Here is a 21,663-nt window from a genome sequence, read left to right as displayed (position 1 = left end):
TAGGCCCAGCGAGTTCGCAGGGTTGGATCTGTGATTTCGGCGGTTGTGAAGAGCGAATCACAAACTTTAGCGAATGCAAACGGTCACCAGGTGTAGTTTTGGCAACAGTGACCTGAAATCAACTATTGCTTACATCGCAGGGCACGCGTACGATGAACGGGTATCGCCGGTGTGACCCAGACTGCCGAGCCGTGCTTTACGGCCAGCAGCAGTCGTCGCCGTCGCTAGCTTGTGGATAACAAGTTAGGCCGTTTCAGTTAAAGCGAACAGTCGCCATACATACTTCTGGATAAAGTAGTTTAAAAAAAAATACTGGTCACGTCGGAGAAAGCCGGGACAAGAAGCGAGAAGCGCCAGTCCTGCGCGATGCCAAAAACCCGGCTTTCTCAGGCGTGCGATCGCATCATCGCTTCCCACACATTGTAGCACTGCGTAAACAATCACTAGTACAACCAGCAAAAAAGAAAACAGATTGTTTATTAGAACCAAAGCGCAGATTGCGTTTTATATTATGTAAACAAGCGATGTAAACAACAGTATGAGTGCAGTCGTCCTCATCGGCGCACTCCCGGGGAAATTTCATGCTGACGCGGTTAATATTCATTGGCGTAATATTATCTTCAAGCACTCCCTTAGACAGAACACGTGTAGCATCGTTAGATGACATTCGGCTGGAAGGCATTCGAAGCGCCCGTGTAGCAGGGGTATAAGTGGTGATCACCTTCCTGCTAGAAGTTACCATAAACGAAAGGATGACAAGAAAGGGAAAGTTTTCACTCTTCGCTGAAACGTCATTTCGAGCCCTAGATTGTTCCACGGTAGCTTGAAGTGTAATGCAAATATGTTTACGCGGACAACCCATTTGTTAGAATTTAAATATACTTCAGACGGATTAATTGCGTATTTACGAAAGTACACTTTAAATAGATGGCCAGCACCAAAATGCGATGTCCCGAAACTCGATTTTGAGCATTAGATTGTTCAACGACAGCTTGTAGTGCGCTGCAAATATGCTAATGCGGACTGCCAATTTGCTAGAATTTCAGTGTTCTTTGGACGAATTAATTACGTATTTACGGAAGTACACTTCAAATACATTGACGACACGCAAATGCCATTTCCCGAAACACGATTTCGAGCACTCGACTGTTCATGGCAGCTAGAAGTGTGCAAAGACGTTTAAAAGGACTGCCCGTTTGTTAGGATTGAAATATATTTCGGATGAATTAATTTCATATTTACGAAAGTTCACTTTTAATACATTGACAAGATGCTAAAACTGCATACATATACGTTTACAAGGGCTGCCCGTTTTCTAGAATTGAAGTATACATTCGATGAATTAATTTCATATTTCCGAAAATACACTTTTAATACACTGACAAGATGCTAAAACTGCATGCATATTTTTTCATGTATTTGAAAAGTGCTCGAAGTATGCTTTAAGTGAGGTATTTTTGGCACATTTTAAAAATATATTTCGAATACCAAGCATGAAATTTCAGAAACGTATTTCCTACATATTTTTAGTTCATTCATGAATACAAAATATGTTTAAAATACATTTTAAATAGACCTCCGTATATTCCAAACGTATTAGTTTTTGCTAAGGGATGTCAGTGCACGTTAAAGAACCCCAGGTGGTCGAAATTTCCGGAGCCCTTCACTACGTCGTCTCTCATAGCCTGGGTTGCTTTGGGACGTTAAACACCATAAACCAACCCAAACCAAACTGAAATTTGTTGTCTGCCTCTTTGAGATGAAAAATTTTGAATTTTTCCTTCACTATTTTAGAGCATGAAATTCAGTTAATGGTATCTGAGAAACAGGAATTGCAACAGCCATTTCTCTTCAGCAAGAAAACTGTCATTGGTTTAAGTGTTTTCCCGATTCAAGGTTACCCTATATTTTAAACTGCACAATGTATTATGTGACAAGAAACCGTCAAGCACAATAGGTGTGGTTTTAGAAATGACTGGAAGTGATAAGGGAATACATTTACTTAGAGCAGGTAGTGACCGCTGATCCGGATCATGAAGGGTAATAACTAGAGGAATATGAATGGGGTGGAGTGCATATGGCAGGTTTTCTCAGATCATGAATGGCAGTTTTTCAATACCCCTCAAGAGAAAAGTATACAACAGCTGTATCCTACCGGTATTCACCTATGGGGCAGAAACGTGGAGGCTAACGAGAGTTCAGCTTAAGTTAAGGACAACGCAACGAGCTATGGAAATAAAAAATTACCGACGATTACGTTACTTCCTAATGCGAAATTTGAGCGCAGCAAATAAGCTGTTTCACCTTTTCGATAGTGAGTCAACCCCAGCTGCGGAGTTGGTTTCAGGGACAACGCCGCCGATGCCGACACAAACAATATGATACCCTCGCTTCCGCAGCGCTAAGAACCAGGTCTAGCCGTGGGAAGGTGGTCACGTATTCGTCGACGTGCCGGGGCCTACGTGAAATAACCGGCGCGTCGGCAACTAAAGAGCACCCTATCCGCCACACAAGAAGAGGGGGGGGACCCTTTCCTCCTCTTTCTGCATGGCGGCGACGGTGTTCTATGCAGTCACGTTATCTGGACTCTCTAGCGGCGTCAGCAGCATCCAGCGGTATCAGTCGGTCGCTGCTAGCGCTGGGGGGATGAAAGGGGGGCGGAGCTGGTTACGAGGCCGACGACAACGCCGACGACGACGCGAAACCCAGGAACGGACGCCAAAGAGGTGCGCTCTAAAATGATAGGCGTAACGTTAAGAGATCGGAAGCAGGCGGAGTGGGTGAGGGAACAAACGCGGGTTGAAGACATCCTAGTCGAAACAGGAGAACAAAGGGTGCTTGGGCAGGGCATGTAAGACGAAGGCAAGATAATCGCTGGTCCTTAAGGGTAACGGAGTGGATTCCAAGAGAAGGCAAGCGTAGCAGAAAGCATCAAAAAGTTCCATGGGCGGAGGTTTGCAGGAACACGGTGGACATAGCTGGCGAAGGACAGGGTTAATTGGAGAACATGGGAGAGGCCTTTGCCTTGCAGTGGGCGTAGTCAGGCTGATCATGATACTTGCAGAAGAGCTTGCTCATGTTAAAATTTTCATTTGGTAAATATGTGCTTGTTTTACATGCACACAGCTTTTGAAAGGACTAGCATAGTGATAATTGCATTGGGCTTCATAAAATTGTAGCTCTGAATGAAGGTTTGCAATGAAACGTGTCTGCACTTGGTCACAATATTGGTCATGTCACCACATGTCACCATGTCACCATATTGTCATGTCACCATATTGGTCATGTCACCACACTAGTGGTGACATGACACACGATCAGTACATTCTAGTTGTATTCGTTCTTTTTTTTCATGGGGTTACATGCAGGATAGTATGAAAAGGGCATTGGAATTGACTCTTACTTGCATTATGTTCATTCATGTTTGCAGGCACCCGGAGAAATGCACGCATAGCCAAAGCTCCTTCACTCAGCCGAGCAAGCTACGGCATCATCCAGCATGTTAGTTTCTTTTGACCGCTTACAGCTCACTGCGGTGGATTTGGTAGATGGGTTTACTTTGCTTTTTGCAGTGTTCTTGGCATTTAATGTCAAGTACACCCCAAAAACAAAGCGGGCTTGTCTGCTGCTTGAGACACTAATGGGGCTTGATCCTAGCGAGCGCCTCCCGAGCGTGTTTTGGGCAGCCACAGCAATCACAGCAATGACTTGAGAAATAAAAGTTATCAGTGTTGTACATTTGTGTCATTATTTCTTGAACCATTGTTATTCCCAACGCAGACAGAGCACCATACTAATGTGCAAACTGTAGTGTATCCATAAAGTAGTTGTATGAGCAAAAATTATTCTACTCAAAGATTATAATCCCTTTTGCTCATTACTCTTTTGTAGATGTAGCGCAGGTGGATCCTGCAAAACATATGACCAATTTGCTCTGAAGAATATGCGAAATAAGAAAATTAGTAGGACACATTGAAAACACGTGAAACTCCTTTTGAAGGAGTAAAATAAGATCTGGGCTGATACTCCTTGAAGGAGTATAGTCACTCTAACAAACGGAGTCCTGGAACTCTACCTGAAAGAGTAGTAGGATGCTGTTTCAATGTGGTAGCTTTACTCCCTCGGAGGAGTGCCTGTACTCTATTGCAGGAGTAGTACAGTACTCCTTGAGTAGGTGTTGGATCACTCTTTGTCCAGAGGGAGTAATTTTATTCTGGAAAAAGGAGTGGAATATGGGACAAGCGAATACTCCTTCAAAGTGTGTTCTGGGCACTCCTCTGCACTCCTTTAGTTCTAAGAGTGTACCCCGTGTTCCCATCATGTAAGGGCCGTATTCCTCGTCCTCAATCCGAAGAAAGGCCTGGCGATTAGACAAGAAATCTCTTACATACGCGTAGGTCCTAGCCCCACAATCGGTAGAACTCAAGTTGGCCAGGATGCTTCCGTGTTTCACATTGTCGAAAGTCTCTTTCAGACCAAGCGCAAGGATGGCTTTGTCATTGTGTTCCATTGTTGTGGGTCGTATTACATCCCTGTGCAGCTGGAGAAGGACATCCTGTGCAGACATGTGAGGGCGAAACCCGCACATGGTGACTGCAAAGAAGCCCTTACTCTCCAGGTATGGAGAGAGGGGATCCCGTACCATCGTCTCCATAAGCTTGCCCGCACATGAGGTCAGTGATATGGGCCTCAGGTGGTCCGTATTCACGGCCTTACCTGTTTTAGGGATAAACGTCACAAGTGACGTTTTCCACTCGGGAGGGAGTGGACGCCCGTCCCAGATCTGGTTGATGTATTCTAATAAATGAAGGTAGGCTGAATCCGGTAGGTTCGCCAACAGGTTCACTGTTATGTGGTCCCGTCCCGGAGCCGTACCCCAGCGCATTTTTGCTAAGGCCGCCTTAAGGTCGTGCAACTCAAAAGGGGCATCGAGTGTTTCATTAGGCCTGCCAGAGTACATGTACTCTGGCCCAGGCGGGTCCTCCATACGACAGAGATATCTGCCGCACAGAGTGTCCGCAAGTTGCGCCGTCGTACCTTGGAACCCTTGCAGAGCCCGCCGGAGCTGCTTTTGCGTCTCCCCTCTTGTTTGGGAGGGGTCGATTAGACTGCGAAAGAGACGCCACGTCCCCTTCGAGCTCATCTGATGAGCTGCGGCGTCGCAGCGTGCTATCCAATTTGAATCTGAGAGCTCGGCAGCATACGCTGCAGCCTGCTCTGTGAGTTTGGCTATGCGGTCGCGTAATTTGCGATTAGTTTTCTGCTTTTTCCACCGTTTAGTTAAGCTCCGGCGCGCCTCCCACAAATGCAGGAGGTGGGTGTCCACTGCGGGGATCTCTTCGGTGGTTTGTAGTGTTGTGACGTGTTGTTTCTGAATGTTGTATATGTGGTTAGCCCACTCCGCGTAGCCGCAGGAAAATAGTACGGGAGGGATAGTGTGATTCCGGAATTTGTGCCAATCGGTCAGTTTGGCCTGACCCCATTTTTTTCGCGCTGCCTTTGCCTCGAGTGTAATCCGGAGAAGGAGGTGATCGCTACCTAGAGAATCTCCCAAGTTCTCCCAGGCAGCCACTCTAGCATTTTTAACGAGAGAAAGGTCTGGACACGTGTCGCGGGTTACCGAATTCCCCACTCGAGTGGGATACGCCGGGTCCGTGAGCAATGTGAGGCTGAGGGTGGAGATGATCTCCGCCAGCTTACGTCCTCTTGCCTGTTCCAAGTGGTAGCCCCAATGAAGGCTGGGAGCATTGAAGTCTCCAACGATCACTAGAGGCTCTTTGGCTGCCAATTTTATCGCGCGAAGGAAGATTTCATTGAAAGTTACGCGCGGCTTACGCGGAGGGCAGTATATGTTGAGGATATGTATTGACGGGTCGCGGCGACTGAGAGGCAGTACTCGGACCATAGTATATTCTTGCTCGGTACTCAAGTCTAAGTCGACCTGAACCACGGTGTAAGCCTAATTCACCAGGATGCACGTAGAGGGGCTCCCCTGAAAGGTGCTGTAGCCTGATAATTTAGCGTCTATGCCGGGCTCCTGCAGGGCAATGAGCGCCGGCATGTCACCTAGGGACTGCAGGTAAAGCTGGAGGTGTGACCGCTTTTTCCAAGCTCTGAAACCCCTGCAGTTCCATTCGATGATCTGGAATTTTTCAAAGTTTTTAGCATTCCTATTACATCTGGTAGCCATCTTGTTGTATTTATTTAAGGGCGATCGGATTAGCTCTGGCCGGGAGCCGGCGCAACCCCAGTGAGGGGCCGCACCGCAATATTTTAAGGTCCCTCAGATGAGGTTAGGACTCCCCGTGTCTCTACCAGCTCTGTCGTTCCGTGCGGGCGCCAAGGGATTCTCGTAAAGTAGTCTTTGCGGCTACTTACAAAATTACGTTATTGCAACTGGTGTTCTACCTTGTTAACTATACATAAAATTTCCCCGAATATACACAATGTGTACTTTATTCTATCTTTGGTAACTTTAATTTGTTTATTTCGCAATGGCTTTTTTGAGCACAAAGCACACAGCACAGGACGGCGTTCACTGGCAGTCAGCGTTTCTAGCAGCACCAAACCGAAGCACGCGCTGCCGAGAGCAGTCAGGCTGCCGCGCGGGCAATTTTTCGTTGATGAAATGAAAATTTTTCAGCAATTAACATACCTTTTTGTCTATTTTCAGTCATTCCACTATTCCACTTCGCCGCATCACGCCTTTTTTCCCGTGCCAATGCATCCTTCGCATTCGCCGCTGTACCACGGACAATCCCCCCGCATGAGCATCTGCTATTTTTACAGAGAAGACAAAGAAGGCATGCACAGCTCCCGCCTCCTCTCGTAGCTTGGCCCCTAAAGGTAATCCATTAGCTTGGTACCAATTTGCCTTCTTTGGGCTCTCCTCACTGAACCTTGGCCAATCCCCCGTCGTGGGTATGTGCCATGCCACCAAGGCAACAACAACAACAACAACAACGCGCTGCGCCGAGACGCCAGAGCCGGGCTTTCTCGTGCCGCGCCAGCAGCACGCAGAAGAAATTCGATGCCTTGCCGCTGTGGTCCCGCACTCTACGCTCCTGAGCTGGTACCCTGACCCGGTTGCTGGCCTCCGTGGAGGCACTCCACTTCGTGCTGGTGGCCTGCACTTGTCCTGGGTCGGAAGGCATCGCCACTGCAGACGTCGACAAGGCAATGGTGAGCTTTTTGTACCGTTTTCGCCGGCGACAGCAGGGGAGAGGCATTGACAGGAATCAGTGATTGTAGTAACTTGAGGATTTTTCTCCTCTCGCCTCCAGCCGAAGCCTTTGTGCGTTCTTGCAGCGCTGGGATGCCTTTCTGAAGGGTGTTGGCTAGGGAGGTGACCAGAGTCAGAAGAAACTTGAATCGAGGCATTTGTTGGCTAAGCCTCGTTAAGAAAAAGGCTGAAGTGGACCGTAACCCTACTAGCCTAAACTTGTTTTCCCACCGGTCCTGCTTTCGTAGTTAATTTATTGCGGTTTCTTTTTTTACAGTGACATGTTTTTACTGAGACTTTTTATTGAAAATTGTTTTGCAGCTTGCGTTTGCTTATGCGTACCTTAATGGTTGTCCTAGCACGCCTCGCTCAGCCTTGACGGGTCCTTGCACTTCCGGCCAGCTCTTGTTTTACGTTAGTCCTGCATGTGCGCTCGTTCTCATTTCTTGTGCAGCATCTGTTGCGTCACAATTTTTTAAAATGCCTTCTTTGGTCGAGACGCTAGAGCACTTAGCCGTGTATTTTCGAGCCGCATCAATTAACCGAAGGGTCTTGTTAAGCTTAAAGGGGTCGTTGACCCTTCCAGCACCTTTTGTTTTCACCAGACCCGTGCACGTGCTCTCGTTTTTCATATTGCATTACGCATCTTGTGCCAGTTGCGGTTTCTTAAGGCGGGAGGGTAATGCACTCACCCTTACATGTTCGTGTTTTAAGCATGAAATGCTTTTAGCTCCCGTTGTGGCAGTGTGGTGCCGTCACGCCGAGACCGAGAGCGAACACCCGGGCACTAAATTCCACTCATCTGGGCACTGAAACGAGATCATCCGGGCACCATACGGGATTTAACGAGACTATGCGCTCCTACAGGACCGGCACACAAGCACCGGTAGCGTCGCGCCGAACGTGTGGTGGCGTCCCTTCGTTCCTGTACGGTGCAGTTCGGGTGTCCACCGAGATGACAGAGAATTACTGCGCCATTTCTTTTCCTCAAAAAGCGTTGCGTTCAAAGGCCTCGCGCTGAACGGGTGGTGGCGTTCCTCCCTTCCGTTACGGTGCGCTTCTGGTGTCCACCCAGGTGACAGAGAATTACTGTGCCATTGCCTTTCCTCAAAAAGCGTTGCGTTCAAAGTCCAAGGCATCGCAATGAGCGGGTGGTGGATAGGTAGGTAGGAAAGACTTTTAATGCTTTAGAACGGTGCTAGTAGCAGACGAGAAAGAGGTCCATCTTCCTTCTTCTCACAGGGTCGGTGCCCCTAATTCAGGGGTGGTGGTGGTGAAAACATTTATTCAGAACGGACAGGAGGTGTTTGGATCAGCCCGTGAGGGGCCGATCCTTACAAACAGTAGGTGGAGGTCCCTAGTTTGGGACCTCAGTGGCGGTAGCCGCCGCCCGGGCGCGCCCGACTAAGGCTTGTTGGGCCTGTAAGTCGTGGCAGCCGAGCAGGATCGCCTCCCAGTCCTCCCGGGTTGGGTTGGAGATAGGGGGAATGGCCGGGTTGGAGGGGCAGGCCCACACCATGTGATAGGTGTCCGAAGACACCGCACACAGTGCGGGCAGTTGCCGCTAAAGGAGGGGTCGAAATGTTTTAGGGCTGCCGGGCACAGCAATGCATCGGTGAAGAGGCGGAGAAGCCGCTCATCCGCCTTCTTGAGGCCTTTACATGGGCTAGGGTAAAGGCGATGGCTATCTTGATAGTAGGTTGCGATATTTTTGAACGTATAGACCGGATTAAAGGCGGGTTCTTGATCACGTGGGGAGGAGAAAACAGCCCGGTGAGAGAGCGCACGGGCGGCTGCGTCTGCTGCCTCGTTTCCTGCCAACCCCTGATGAGCAGGGGCCCATATGAGGTAACGGTGTGCGCGGTCCGTATCCCGTATGCAATTTTAAGGCGGAAGCCTTTAATGTCTCATCGTTGTAAGCAGCAGTTGTCGACAGAAAATGTCACGCTTTTCAATTGGTGGAAACGGTCGTGACGTCACAGTGCGCAAATTTCAAACGGGGCCAATTGTACTTAGGCTAGTAACCATGCAACCAATTGAAGGGATCGTATAGTGATGCTCCAAGTAAGTGTGACAGAGCTTAGTTAATTGCTTAATTACTAATTAGCCTAATTAGCTTTACTAGTCAGGCCATATAAATAAATAAAACCGATTAAGAAATTGCTCGAGCTCAGGAATCGAACCCCGGTCTTCGGCGTGAGAGACGAGCACGCTATCCACTCCGCCATGCCAGATCGATGGTTTGGAATGAACAAAGGCGCGTTTAGTGAATACGGTGTCTTCACTCACTCTCATCCTCCTCCATTCCCTTCCGGCGAGGTTTAGGTGTCCACCGACAAATGAGAGACAGATACATTTCCTTTCCTCAAAAGCCAATTTACCGACGAGCGAGGCCTAGAACCGAATGGGCGATGGCGTTCTATGGACTCCTTGGCAGCGTTGCAAGACGCTGTCGCGTTCCACTCTTAGGGGCGAAGCTTAACATCTTAACCACACATCAGTGACCACACTTCAGGTCAAAAAAGTGCCCCCCTGAATTTTGTGAGACAGTTACTGCGTAATTTCCTTTCCTCAAATACAATTTTCATTTTCTTCATTACGGCTCCTCTTTATCTATCTTCTTTCACTCCCACTTCCTCCCTTCCTCTACGGTGCGGTTCAGGTGTACACCGAGATGACAGAGAATTACTGCGCCATTTCCTTTCCTCAAAAAAGCATTGCGTTCAAAGGGCGAGGCATCGCGCCGAACGAGTGGTGGCGTTCCGTGGACACCCTGGCAGCGCAACAACACGCTGTCGCGTTCGACTCCTAAAGGCGAAGATTAAGCGTCATTAATTAGAAGTTAATTAGTATTCAGCCATTAATCAGTAATTAACCATAAATTAGCGATTTGTCATCACTTAGTAATTAGTACTCAATTATATGTGATGCCACCAGTGCCACAGAAACAGCGAAGGTGGTGCGGAAAACGCTTCCGCTTCTACCCACTTTAGACTGTCAAATTGCCCCTGAATTTTTGGTATATTCGATAGGCTAGGAAGGGAGTGCAGCCTTGTTCGACGTTCCGACAGGCCCCTCGCGAGTCGGTGATTATGTATTTTGAATTGGAATGTGAGTCCGCGAGAGCAATCGCGACCTCTTCTGCTTGTGTTGCACTGCGGGCTCTGAAACTGAGGCCGTTAACTGTGTTGCTGTTGTGAACTAGAGCGGCCGTGTACCATCCCCCGTGGTGAGGGCCGGAGGCGTCCACGTAGTCTACACCTGTTTTGTTGCTATTCCAGGGCACCGCTGAGCTTCGCTGCTCGTTGGGCGTGCTGGATCAGACCTTGTTGGCAACCCAGATCGCCGCTGGAGAGCCGGCTCCCACACCACTGTTCTGCACTCGGTTCTTTGCGAAAGCTGTCGTTCTTACTGCATTCCCACGTGATGTGGTACAACGATGGTTTGCTGCCACACCACGGGCAAGTGTCCCCATATTGCGTCGGGTAAATCTTGCTAAGGATATGCAGGTTTGGGAATGTTCCTGTCTGCAATCTGCGCCAATATACTGCCTCTAGTTGATTTAGATCAGGATGAGGCGGCGGATAGCGGATCCGTACCCCATTATAGTAGTTGAGAATGTCTGAGTACGTAGGGCCGACTCGGTCGGGTAGATCGTCCGATTGGGAGGAAGCTCGGCTCGTATACCCTCGAGCTGCCTCGTCGGCGCGTTCATTCCCCGCTATGTTGGTGTGTCCTGGCACCCAGTAAATGCTCTGTGTGACTTTTGGTGCGGTCGCGCTCTGGAGGAGCCGGAGCACGGCGCGACCTATGTGGCCGTTCATGTAGTTACGGCACGCTTCTCTCGAATCTGTAAGGATGGTAAGGGACATGTTGCTTCGATAACCGGCTACCGCAGCTAGAGCTACGGCCAGCTCCTCCCCTTCGGTTACCGTGCAATCCCTCACTGAGGCGCTAGCTAATTCGTTTAGGTTGGAATCAATAACTAAGGCCACTGTGCTGTTATGTGATCTTCCTGTATACGGAGCCGCGTCCGTGTATACCGTTGTGGATTTTGTAGCTAGATTTTTCTGTACATACTTCGCCCGGGCTGCTCTACGGGCCGCATGCAAGTTGGGGTCCATGTTCCGGGGAAGGGAGCGAACCTTTAGCGTCTGGCGAATTGCGTCCGGTATGCTCGCAGTACGATTCTCGAATTCCGCAGGCCGATCGTATGGCCGCATCGCTGGTTGCTCTGCAGCCACATTCCCAAGACTCGTATCTTGTCTCGTTCGGAAATTAGCTTTCCTTCGAGGGAGACATTGAGGGACCCTTATTTGTGTTTCCCTTTGTGGACTCGCCGGAGTTCGGATTTTTCGGTGGAGCAGGCGAGGCCACGTGAACTGACATATTCTTCCCCGCAGGTAACCGCTGCTTGCAGTCGTTGTTCTTTATGGCCGAGCGACCCAGTGGTAACCCAGACCGTGACGTCGTCAGCGTATATTGCGTGTTGTATGCCTTCGATCTTCTCGAGTTGTCTCGCGAGGCCGATCATGGCCACGTTGAAAAGTAATGGCGAGATGACTGACCCTTGAGGTGTGCCTTTGTTGGGGGTCGAAAATTTAGCGCTGCGAAGGTCTCCGAGGCCAACCGTTGCAGTGCGGTTGGAGAGAAAGGCATTCACGTAGCTGTGAATTTTCTCGCCGCAGTGGAGGTTGTCGAGTCCTTCCATTACAGCCGTGTGGCTAACGTTGTCAAAGGCCCCTTTGACGTCGAGGGCCATAACCACGTTCTCGCCTACGCTCGGGACGTTGGTGAGGACTTCCTCTTTGAGTTGTAAGAGGAAGTCGTGGGTGGAGAGGTGGGCTCGGAAGCCGAACATACTGTGGGGGTACAGGTCTTCGTCTTCCATGTAGCTTTGGAGCCTCCGAGTAACGACTCGCTCGTAGAGCTTGCCTAGGCAGGAGGTGAGTGAGATAGGTCGGACATTTTCGATCTGGAGTTTCTTACCCGGTTTGGGGATCATTACGACCTCTGCATGCTTCCACTCTTCAGGAACCGTTCCTGCGGCCCAGTGCCCGTCGAGGAAGGTGGTCACTTGGTCGACCGCCTCGTCGCAGAGGTTGCGTATGAGTGCGTTCTGGATCTTGTCTGCTCCCGCCGCAGTGTTGCGCGTGCATGCCTTTACGGCAGCGAACACTTCTTCCCTGGTGATCGGCCTGTCTAAGTGGGTGTTCGTTTTCCCCAGGTATGGTTTCGCGTATGCAGCAGGCAAGGTCGTGCCGTAGCATTTCTCTTTGGTCTTATCTAGGAGTTCCTCTTCCGTACCCTCGAAGGTGTGGATGAGTCTGCTGATAGCTTTCCCGCTTTCGGCCCTGGTTTGGGTAGGGTCGAGGAGGGTCTTGAGTATGCGCCACGTTTTGGCCGTGCTGAGTGTGCCGTCCAGCGAGCTACTGAACTGCTGCCAGTTCCTCTCACCTTTCCGGTGCGGTTCGGGTGTCCACCGAGATGACAGAGAGTTACTGCGCCATTTCCTTTCCTCAAAAAGCCTTGCATTCAAAGGGCAAAGCGTCGCGCCGAACGTGTGGGGGCGTTCCTCCCTTCCTTTACACCGCGGTTCAGATCTCCACCGAGATGTCAGAGAATTACTGCGCCATTTCCTTTCCTCAAAAAGCGTTGCGTTCAAAGGGCAAGGCTTTGCACCGAACGGGTGGTGCCGTTCCTCCCTTTCTTTACTGTGCGCTTCGGGTCTCCACCTAGATGGCAGAGAATTAGTGCGCCATTTCCTTTCCTCAAAAAGCCTCGCGTTCAAAGGGCAATGCATTGCGCCGAAGGGGTGCTGGTGTTCCTCCCTTCCTGTAGGGTGTGGTTCGGGGGGGTGTAGTTCGTGTTGGTTTTGTTGAGTACGCAGGGTGACCAGATCTTTGGCAGTCACTGATTCAAGCTGCCATTTTTATGCGAAGAATATTACTAGAGGTACACTACAGCCCTTCGCCGTGGTTACGCGCCGTGCACACCACGTGGTACAGTGACGTTACACCACGTGACATACCACGTGACACATGACGTCACGACAGAAGAAGACGGGGTCCACCTCGCGCCGTCGCTGTGGTTGCACGCCGTGCACACCACGTGGTACAGTGACGTCACACCGCGTGACATGCCACGTGACTCATCACGTCACGACAGAGGAAGACGGGGGTCCTCCTCGCGCCGTCGCTATGGTTGCACGCCGTGCAGACCACGTGGTCCAGTGACGTCCACCGCGTGACATACCACGTGACACATGACGTCACGACAGAGGAAGACGGGGGTCCACCTCGCGCCGTCGCTGTGGTTGCACGCCGTGCAGACCACGTGGTATGGTGACGTCACACCACGTGACACAATGAAGTCACGACAGATCGCCGTCACGCACTGGGAGAGGGAGAACGATGCCATCGCACAGACGCCGGAATGTCCTCGAGCGGCATTCCCGCGCATTTCGAACGCGCGTTCACACTCGGTGTAGGTGAAACGCTCGCACCACCGGGCAGGCGGAAGCGGCTTCCGTGTCAATCGAGGCGCTCACCCAAAGCGCGTCTCGGGGTTAGTCGGCGTTCCGCTGTAGCCATGCCGTTGTCTTCTAGTGGTTGTATTAAAATGACCAAGTATTTAACCAAGGAAAGCCATGTATTACCAAGCCTAGCCACCAATATGCTTCGCATCTGACTAGGCTTAACCTTAGCTAAGCCTCAGCCATTTTTTATTAACACACACAGAGAGAGCAAAGCAAAGGTGAAACGGTGACGGCGCACCAACGTATACATGGCGCCATCTTGTGACTGGCCATTACAATACTAACGCCCCCCCTTAATGGCATGTCATTGCACCGACACTTTTGATGCCCAAGCATTCATAGTGCTTGAGAGTCGTTCTTCCATTTAAGGCCATAGTGAAGAGGTCAGCACAGTTCTTCGACGACTCGATGTACTGGAATTGTAACTTTAACTCTTCGACCTTTTCTCTCAGAAAATAATCCTTTTGGTCAATATGTTTGCTTTTATCTGAAGTAACTTGGCTTTTCCATGCGCAATTGCACCCTGCTTGTCAGCCATTAAAATGTGTGGTTCGCGCATGAATTCGTGCGCATTAAGTTCCTTCATGAGGTTTTGGAACCACATTACTTCCTTTGCAGCGTGACACATTGCTACATATTCTGCTTCGACTGTTGACATTGCAGTGCTTCGCTGCTTCTTGCTACTCCAGTAAATCTCAGAACCAGCTAGCGTGGACACGTACCCGCTGAATGACTTCCTGTCAGCTTTGTCACTAGCCCAGTCTGCGTCGAAAAAAGCTTGTATGCACTTCTTAGTTCTCTGGTAGACTAGTGCATTATTCTTTGTACGTTTCACACAGCGAAGAATATGCTTTAGCCCATTCCAATGTTCTTCTGTGGGATGTTCGTTGAACTGGCTCATGTAAGTAGTCGCAAAAGCCAAGTCCGGCCTTGTGCCTCCGGTAAGATAAAGCAATGCACCAATTGCTTGTCTGTGCTTGCGAGGTAGGTCCTCACTTGATAAATTATTCCCTCCTCTCCTGAGTTATTGTCTCCTCTTTGGTACTTGCTTCCATGATGCAAAGGGGACGATACTGCCTCTGCGTCTGACATGCCAAACGTCTCCAGTATGATGTTAGTGTAGGCCGTCTTTTCCTGGGTTAGTTTTCCACCTCTTTCTCTCTTCAGTCGTATGGAAAGAATGTAGCTAGCCTCACCCAAGTCTTTTGCATCGAATACTTGACCCAAGCGGCTCTTGAAGTCGGCAATCTCATTCTCATCTTATGCGATGATCAGCAAGTCATCAACGTAGACTCCTACCGTGAGGTTCTTCGTCTTGTTCATATAAACAGAGGGTTCTGCTTTTGACCTTGTAATCCCCTCTGAGTTGAGCATATATTCCAAAGCAAGGTTCCACTTCCAGACTGTCGTAGCCCGTAAAGGCTCTTCTTCAGAAGGCAGACTTCAACCTCTTACAGTCATTCAAAGGCTGCGGTAGTTTCATGTAGACGCTCTCCTTTAGAATATCATTTAAGTATGCTGTCGGGATGTCCATCTGGTGCATCTTCCAATTTCTCTCAACTGCTATGGCCAGCAGTGTCCTGATGGACTTCAGCTTCACCACAACAGAGAACGTTTCCTTGTAATCGGTACCTTTCACTTGTGAATATCCGCATGCAACCAAACGTGCTTTGTACCGCTCTTGGTCACCATTTTCGTTCTACTTCTTGCGGAACACCCACTTGCATTTTAAGACTTGTCTGTCTTTCGGTCGTGGCACTACCTCCCATCTATTGGAAGCTTCTAGGCTGTCCAGTTCACTCTGAATAGCTGCTTTCCATTCGTCCTTGTCTGGTGAAGATAAGGCTTCATGTAGAGTTTCGGGATCTCTATGGCAGTTTTGCCAGGCTATGCAGCAGCCGTGTCATTCATTTTGACGTGGTTTCTCGTTTGCTAGTCTTTCCGACGGTCTTAGTGCCTGTGTACCACAATTTGCCACGCTGCACAGTCGCTGCGTAGCCCCCTCGGTATGTGTAGTTGCCTCGTCTTCATCAGCTAATGAGGCAACATCTTCAGCACAGTTGTAATCAGTATCATTGCGATCTAAACTACCAACATCATGTGGCTCGCTCAAGCTGTCTTCAACTTGTAACATGACAGTGCAATCAGTGTCGCTATGTGCTTCAGTCTTGCTACTTGTAACTTGGGTAAGCTTGCATGGGAAGGACTCTTCTTCAAAGGTAACGTCTCGACTTACAAAAAAGCGATCTTCCTTCTGGTTCCACAGCTTGTACCCCTTCACTCCTTCTGGGTAGCCGACCAATATGCACTCCTCTGCTTTTGGGCCCAACTTGCTCCCCTTGCACCGTCTGTTTCGCACACTCCATGCTCTGCACCCAAACACTCTTAGGTGGTCCAGTTTCACTTCTCCGCCTGTCCACAGAGCTTCTGGTGACTCTCCTCCAATCGCCTTCGATGGGCACTTGTTTCTGATGTGACCTGCAGTGTCAACGGCATCAGCCCAGAGCCTTTTGATGACACCTGATTCGATGAGGAGGCACCTCGTCATGTCAAGCAACGTTTGGTTCATTCTCTCTGCGACTCCATTCTGCTCAGGTGTGCCAGGAATGGTCAGTTGGTGCTTTATACCATGCTTGGCCAGGTACTCGTTGAACTCATCGCTTGAGTACTCTCCTCCATTGTCACTGCGCAAGGTCTTCACCTTCATATTGTGCAGATTTTCCGCCGTGCGTCTGTAATGGTCAAATTTCTCAATTACTTCACTCTTGGCCTTCATGGGGTACACAACAGTATATCCAGAGTAGTCGTCTATGAAGGTAACAAAGTAATTTGAGTCCCGTTTGGTCGTTGGTGTGATCTTTCCAACCACAACTGAATGCACCAGCTCCAGTGGAACCTTAGCCCGTGTTGTCTCACCCTTTAGGAAACTGTCTTCCCTTATCTTTCCAAAACAACATGTGTCACATTTGTCCTTCACAGGGTCTTCAGTAGCTCCGCAGAGACGTCGAACAGCATCCTGGTAAAGGTGGCCTAGTCCTCTCTGCCACAAAGCCGTGTCTTTGGTCTTTGCCATCTTCGTTGACATAATCTCTTCTTTGACAGAGTACAGTCGTCCTTCTCGAGTTGCAGTAAGGATCAGTTCACCAGTGTGCTTTGTAACTTCGGCATTTCCCCCGGCGAACGTCACTTTCAAACCTCGCTCTTCAATTCTTCCGACTGATAGTAGGTTGCCGTTCAACTCGGGTACATAAAGGACGTCTTCTAGCGGGATGAATGACCCACCACACTCTTCAGATAGTTGAATCTGAACTCATCCTTTCCCCATGACACACATGGATTATTTGCTAGCCGTTTCCACTCTTGACTCGCATGGCTTGAAGTCACTGATCTTTGCCTTGTGCGATGTCATGTGATCTTTAGCACCGCTATCAAGATGCCACACATGAGGAGGCGATGTTATCACATTTTTGGCTCATAAAGCCATCTGTGTTGCAATATTTGCCTGTGATGAGTTTCTCTTCTTCTGGTCATCCCCTTCGTCTTGAAACTGGTCACAATCTTTGGCTATACGACCAATTTTGCCACAAGCAAAGCATCGCGCCTTCTTTTGCATACTTGAGGTACATTGACGAACCTTCTCTTCCTTCTTTACCGTGAGTTGATGATTCACCTTCTCGTTGGGTTGCTTGCTCTCAGTCCTTAAACGAGCTTTAGTGACTAGGGTCCTCGTCTGACTCTCTTCGCCGCTTAACCGATCTTCCTCACGACGCACCTTTCTCTTTTCTTCGATCAGCAGCCTTGTCTTCACTACTTTGGCCGAGAGGGTTTGTTCGTCTTGCTCCATGTTCAGAATGAGCGGTTCATATGAGTCAGGAAGTCCCATTAGCATCACTAATGCAACCTCTCTGTCTGTAAATGCATAGCCTGCGCTTGACAACTTCCTATGCAGGACCATCAATCTTCCTAGGTACTCTTGCATTGACTCTTCTCTCTACACTTTCACATTGAAATAATCGCGCATCGATTGGAGTATATGCAAGAGTCCTAACTTTGAGTGCATTTCCAGCAGCGTATTCCAGGCTTCATTTGCAGTTTTGTAAGTCCCGATGTCATCCAGGTAGTTGTCCTCGACGATATGGAACAGAAAGGTCAGGGCCTTGTTGTCAGTCTGCTTTTCTCGCTCGTTGATTTCTTTATTCAAGAATCCGAGGTCGATCGCTTCCCAGCATCCCTTCTGTACGAGAGGAGCTCTTGCCCTTATCGACCATGGGTGATAGTTATCTCATGACAACTTCAGCAGTCTCAACTCGTCTAATGCCATGTTCGCTGATACTCGAACGCAAGGGGGACAATGCACTGCTTTTTCGTAGCTGTTTCTCAATTAGTGTACGCGAAAACGATTTTTCAGTCACTTCTTTCCGAAAAATTTCGCCACTAAGATGCACTGAAAAGATTCTGTCAGTCACTTCTTCCTAAGAATTTTGCTGTACTCACGCCGGACGAGTCGAAGCGTCTTCCGTACACATCCAACACGGAGTCTCCAGCAACGCCGGTGTCGCGTGGCGGTCAGTTTTTCTTCCAACAAAAAACGCACTACTCATTTCACGGGCACACACCACTTGTCAGTCACTTCTTCCCGACAGTTTCACGCAGCCCACGCCTGTCTAAAACTTCCGAAGACATCGGCACGACGTAGTGAAGGTGGTGTAGCTTAACGTTCTTTTCTTCAACGTGGTCGCACCTTTTCATCACTCAGTCAAGACAATTTTCTCATTTCTTCCAAAAATGCGGTTGGTGCGTTGTCTTCGGCCCATAACCTGTTGGTCTTGTTGAGTACGCAGAGTGACCAGATATTTGGGAGTCGCGGATTGAGTGGATTTGGCACGAAGCCAACAGAACGACACACACTGTCAAGCTGCCATTTTTTATTAACACACACACTCCTCGTTTCATCTTCGGGCACCTTCATTCGCGCTAATTTACTTATGTCCTTGTATTAATACATGCTGCTCACGTGAATGATAATTGTTCAGGTACGTCTTGAAAAAAAATGGGCAGAGGTGAGATGAGCTGAAGAAACTTTATTTTCGCCAGAAGAAGACCCGTGCCCCTCCGGGTCCGCACGCAGGCGTCCGGGGAGAGGCATTATCGCAGCTGGAAGACTAGCAACGATATAGTCGCGCAGCTTCTGCTGCCAGGCGGGTAGCGTATCGTTGTATGCTAAGGTCGGTACTTCTGAGTATGGTCTCCCATTCCTCTGCATTATTAATTCTGCCATATCCTGGGGCACTGGGGCATCTCCATAGTAGGTGTTCGAGTGTAGCGGTATGCCGGCAGAACCTGCACACATCCGCATCCTGCCTCCGGTCACCTCCTGTCTAGCTCCTCCAGAGCGGGGATGCGAAGTTTCTAGCTTGGAGTCTTCTCCAGTCATAGGCCTCGGCCGAGCTAAGCGATCTATCCGGAGGAGGATAGATTCTTTTGTTCTTTTTCTGATTGTCTGTAATGCTATTAAAGGTATTGGTTTCTTCTTTAGTGCTGAATTCGTATGAGGCGTTAACGGCTCCCCGGGGTAAAGAGGAGCGGGAGACCTGTGGGCAGCCTCGTTTCCAACCAGACCCGAGTGGGATGGGGTCCAGATGATTAGTATATTGTGGGCTGGGATAAAGTCTTTTAGATATTTAGTCGCCATTTCGTGGACGTGTGCCTTGCTGTAATTTCTAATTGCGGCTTTGCAGTCGCTTACTACGTATTTGGTACCTGGCTGAGTTAGATCGATCGCTATTGCAACCTACTCCGCCACAAGGGGTTTTAAGTCAAGGTGTCTTAGAACGCCTAACGTTCTGCCTGTGTCCCCGACGGCTACGGAGACGGTGTCTCCTAGCGTGCCTACGGCGGCATCAGTGTAGGCCATGGTTCCCAGTGGCATCTTGCCTAGCTTAGCAGCCATCTTTGCGACCCTGCTTTTCCTTCTGCCTTTGTCGAGGATGGGATGCTGTTTCTCGGTATGGGAGCGATAATAAAATGCTGTCTTATTTCTCTTCCCAGATCTGTTCTGGTGTTCACTGTGCTATCTACGATTACCGATTTCGCTAGGTCTAGGTTTTGTTGAGTACGCAGGGTGACCACGTCTTTGGGAGTCGCGGATTGAGTGGATTTGGCACGAAGCCAACGGGACGACATACACTATCAACCTGCCATTTTTTATTAACACACACACAGAGAGCAAAGCAAAGGTGAAACGGCGACGGCGCACCAATGGATACATGGCGCCACCTCGTTACTGGCCATTACACTACTAACAGTTCGGGTGACCACCGAGATGACAGAGAATTACTGCGCCATTTTCTTTCCTTAAAAAACGCTGCGTTCAAAGGGCAAGGCATCGCGCCGAACGGGTGGTGGCGTTCCTCCCACCTGTACGGTGCGGTTCGAATGTCCACCGAGATGACAGAGAATTACTGCGCCATTTCCTTTCCTGAAAAGCCTTGCGTTCAAAGGGCAAGGCATAGCGCCGAACTTGTGGTGGCGTTCCTCCCAGTACGGTGCGCTACAACACGTGTCGTGTTCCACTCATAAAGGCGGAGGTTAAGCGTCATTAATTAACAGTTAATTAGTATGTAGTCATTAATCAGCATTTAGTCACTAATTACTAATCTGTCCTTACTTCGCCATCAATTATGTGCGACATAATCTTGTGGTGACGTCACCAGTGTAACACAGGCAAAGTGGTACAAATAACAGAGGAATGAAAATGAAAGAAGCCAACAGCCACAGAAACCAAGGGGCACAGGGGATTTTTAATTTTTTTATTTATTTATTTTGTGGTGTTGATCAATTTAGAATATTACTGAATATGTTATCGCTTAAAGCTAATTGATAAGAAAAGCAGAAGAAAAAACAACCACTGCCGCCGGTGGGATCCGAACCCACGACCTCCGGACGCGTAATTCGGAGGTCGTGGGTTCGGATCCCACCGGCGGCAGTGGTTGTTTTTTCTTCTGCTTTTCTAATCAATTAGCTTTAAGCGATAACATATTCAGTAATATTCTAAATTGATCAACACCACAAAATAAATAAATAAAAAAAATTAAAAATCCCCTGTGCCCCTTGGTTTCTGTGGCTGTTGGCTTCTTTCATATTTATAACGAGCACCTCGTCCTCCTTCCCTTGTTTGCTTAGAGGAATGAAAAGAACGATTACAAAGCTGAAATACATTTCAAATTTTCTTTATTTCAGCATCGTTTACATCGATACCAGAGAGCCGTAGACTAAAAGCCACGCAAACGGCTTGACGAAGCCCACGGTCCCATACACTTGATATAGGATGACACGGCAGGAAATCGTAAAGTAGGAATATACACACACTGCCCGCATGCAAGCAGGAAAATAAAATTGAAACCAGAAAGAAGGAAATACAAATCCACTAAGAGAAATCAGCTTACACAATGCTTTTTAAATTGCTGAGAAGCAGAAAGTGAAGCATTTGCATTCCGTAGTTAGTGCGAGTGCGTGGAACTTTCCACTTTTGCGACGTTCGAGCGTCACGCACTTTTCTTGTTTTTGTGAGACGGGAAACAGTATTAAAGAAATTGTTATTGTACTTATGCCCATTTTATAGCGCTTAAGAAGGGTCATTTGATGAAGGTCACGTATTGAGAGTAAGTTGAGGTCTTTAAAAAAGGGGTTCAGTATGACAGCATGTCTATATTTAGTTATAGCACGGACTGCTTTCTTTTGAATCTTATGAAGTTAGGTAATGTTGGTAAAAGTGGTGGTTGCCCACACTAAATGACAGTAGTTAATGCCGGGCATGAATAAACTATTGTAAATTATGTGTTTGATGCTTCTTGGTAAATAGAACTGTAATTTGTTAAGTATTCCGCACACGCGGGGAACACTG

General features: G+C 48.8%; 1 protein-coding gene across 1 annotated transcript in view; it reads left to right on the top strand.

Moving 5' to 3' along the window:
- Positions 1–21,663, top strand: part of LOC149361390 (uncharacterized) — a 92,522-nt gene that overhangs the window by 16,969 nt on the left and 53,890 nt on the right. Inside the window, exon 3 of the mRNA XM_089568062.1 lies at positions 6,985–7,182. Within this exon, the coding sequence (XP_089424188.1) occupies positions 6,985–7,182 (198 nt within the window). The remainder of the gene's footprint in view (positions 1–6,984; positions 7,183–21,663) is intronic.

This window comes from Amblyomma mixtum, chromosome 2 (assembly GCF_055824585.1).
Source record: "Amblyomma mixtum isolate Tamu chromosome 2, ASM5582458v1, whole genome shotgun sequence".
Lineage (NCBI taxonomy): Eukaryota > Metazoa > Arthropoda > Arachnida > Ixodida > Ixodidae > Amblyomma > Amblyomma mixtum.
Note: the sequence above shows the minus strand (reverse complement) of the source record. Positions and strands in the feature narration are given on the sequence as shown.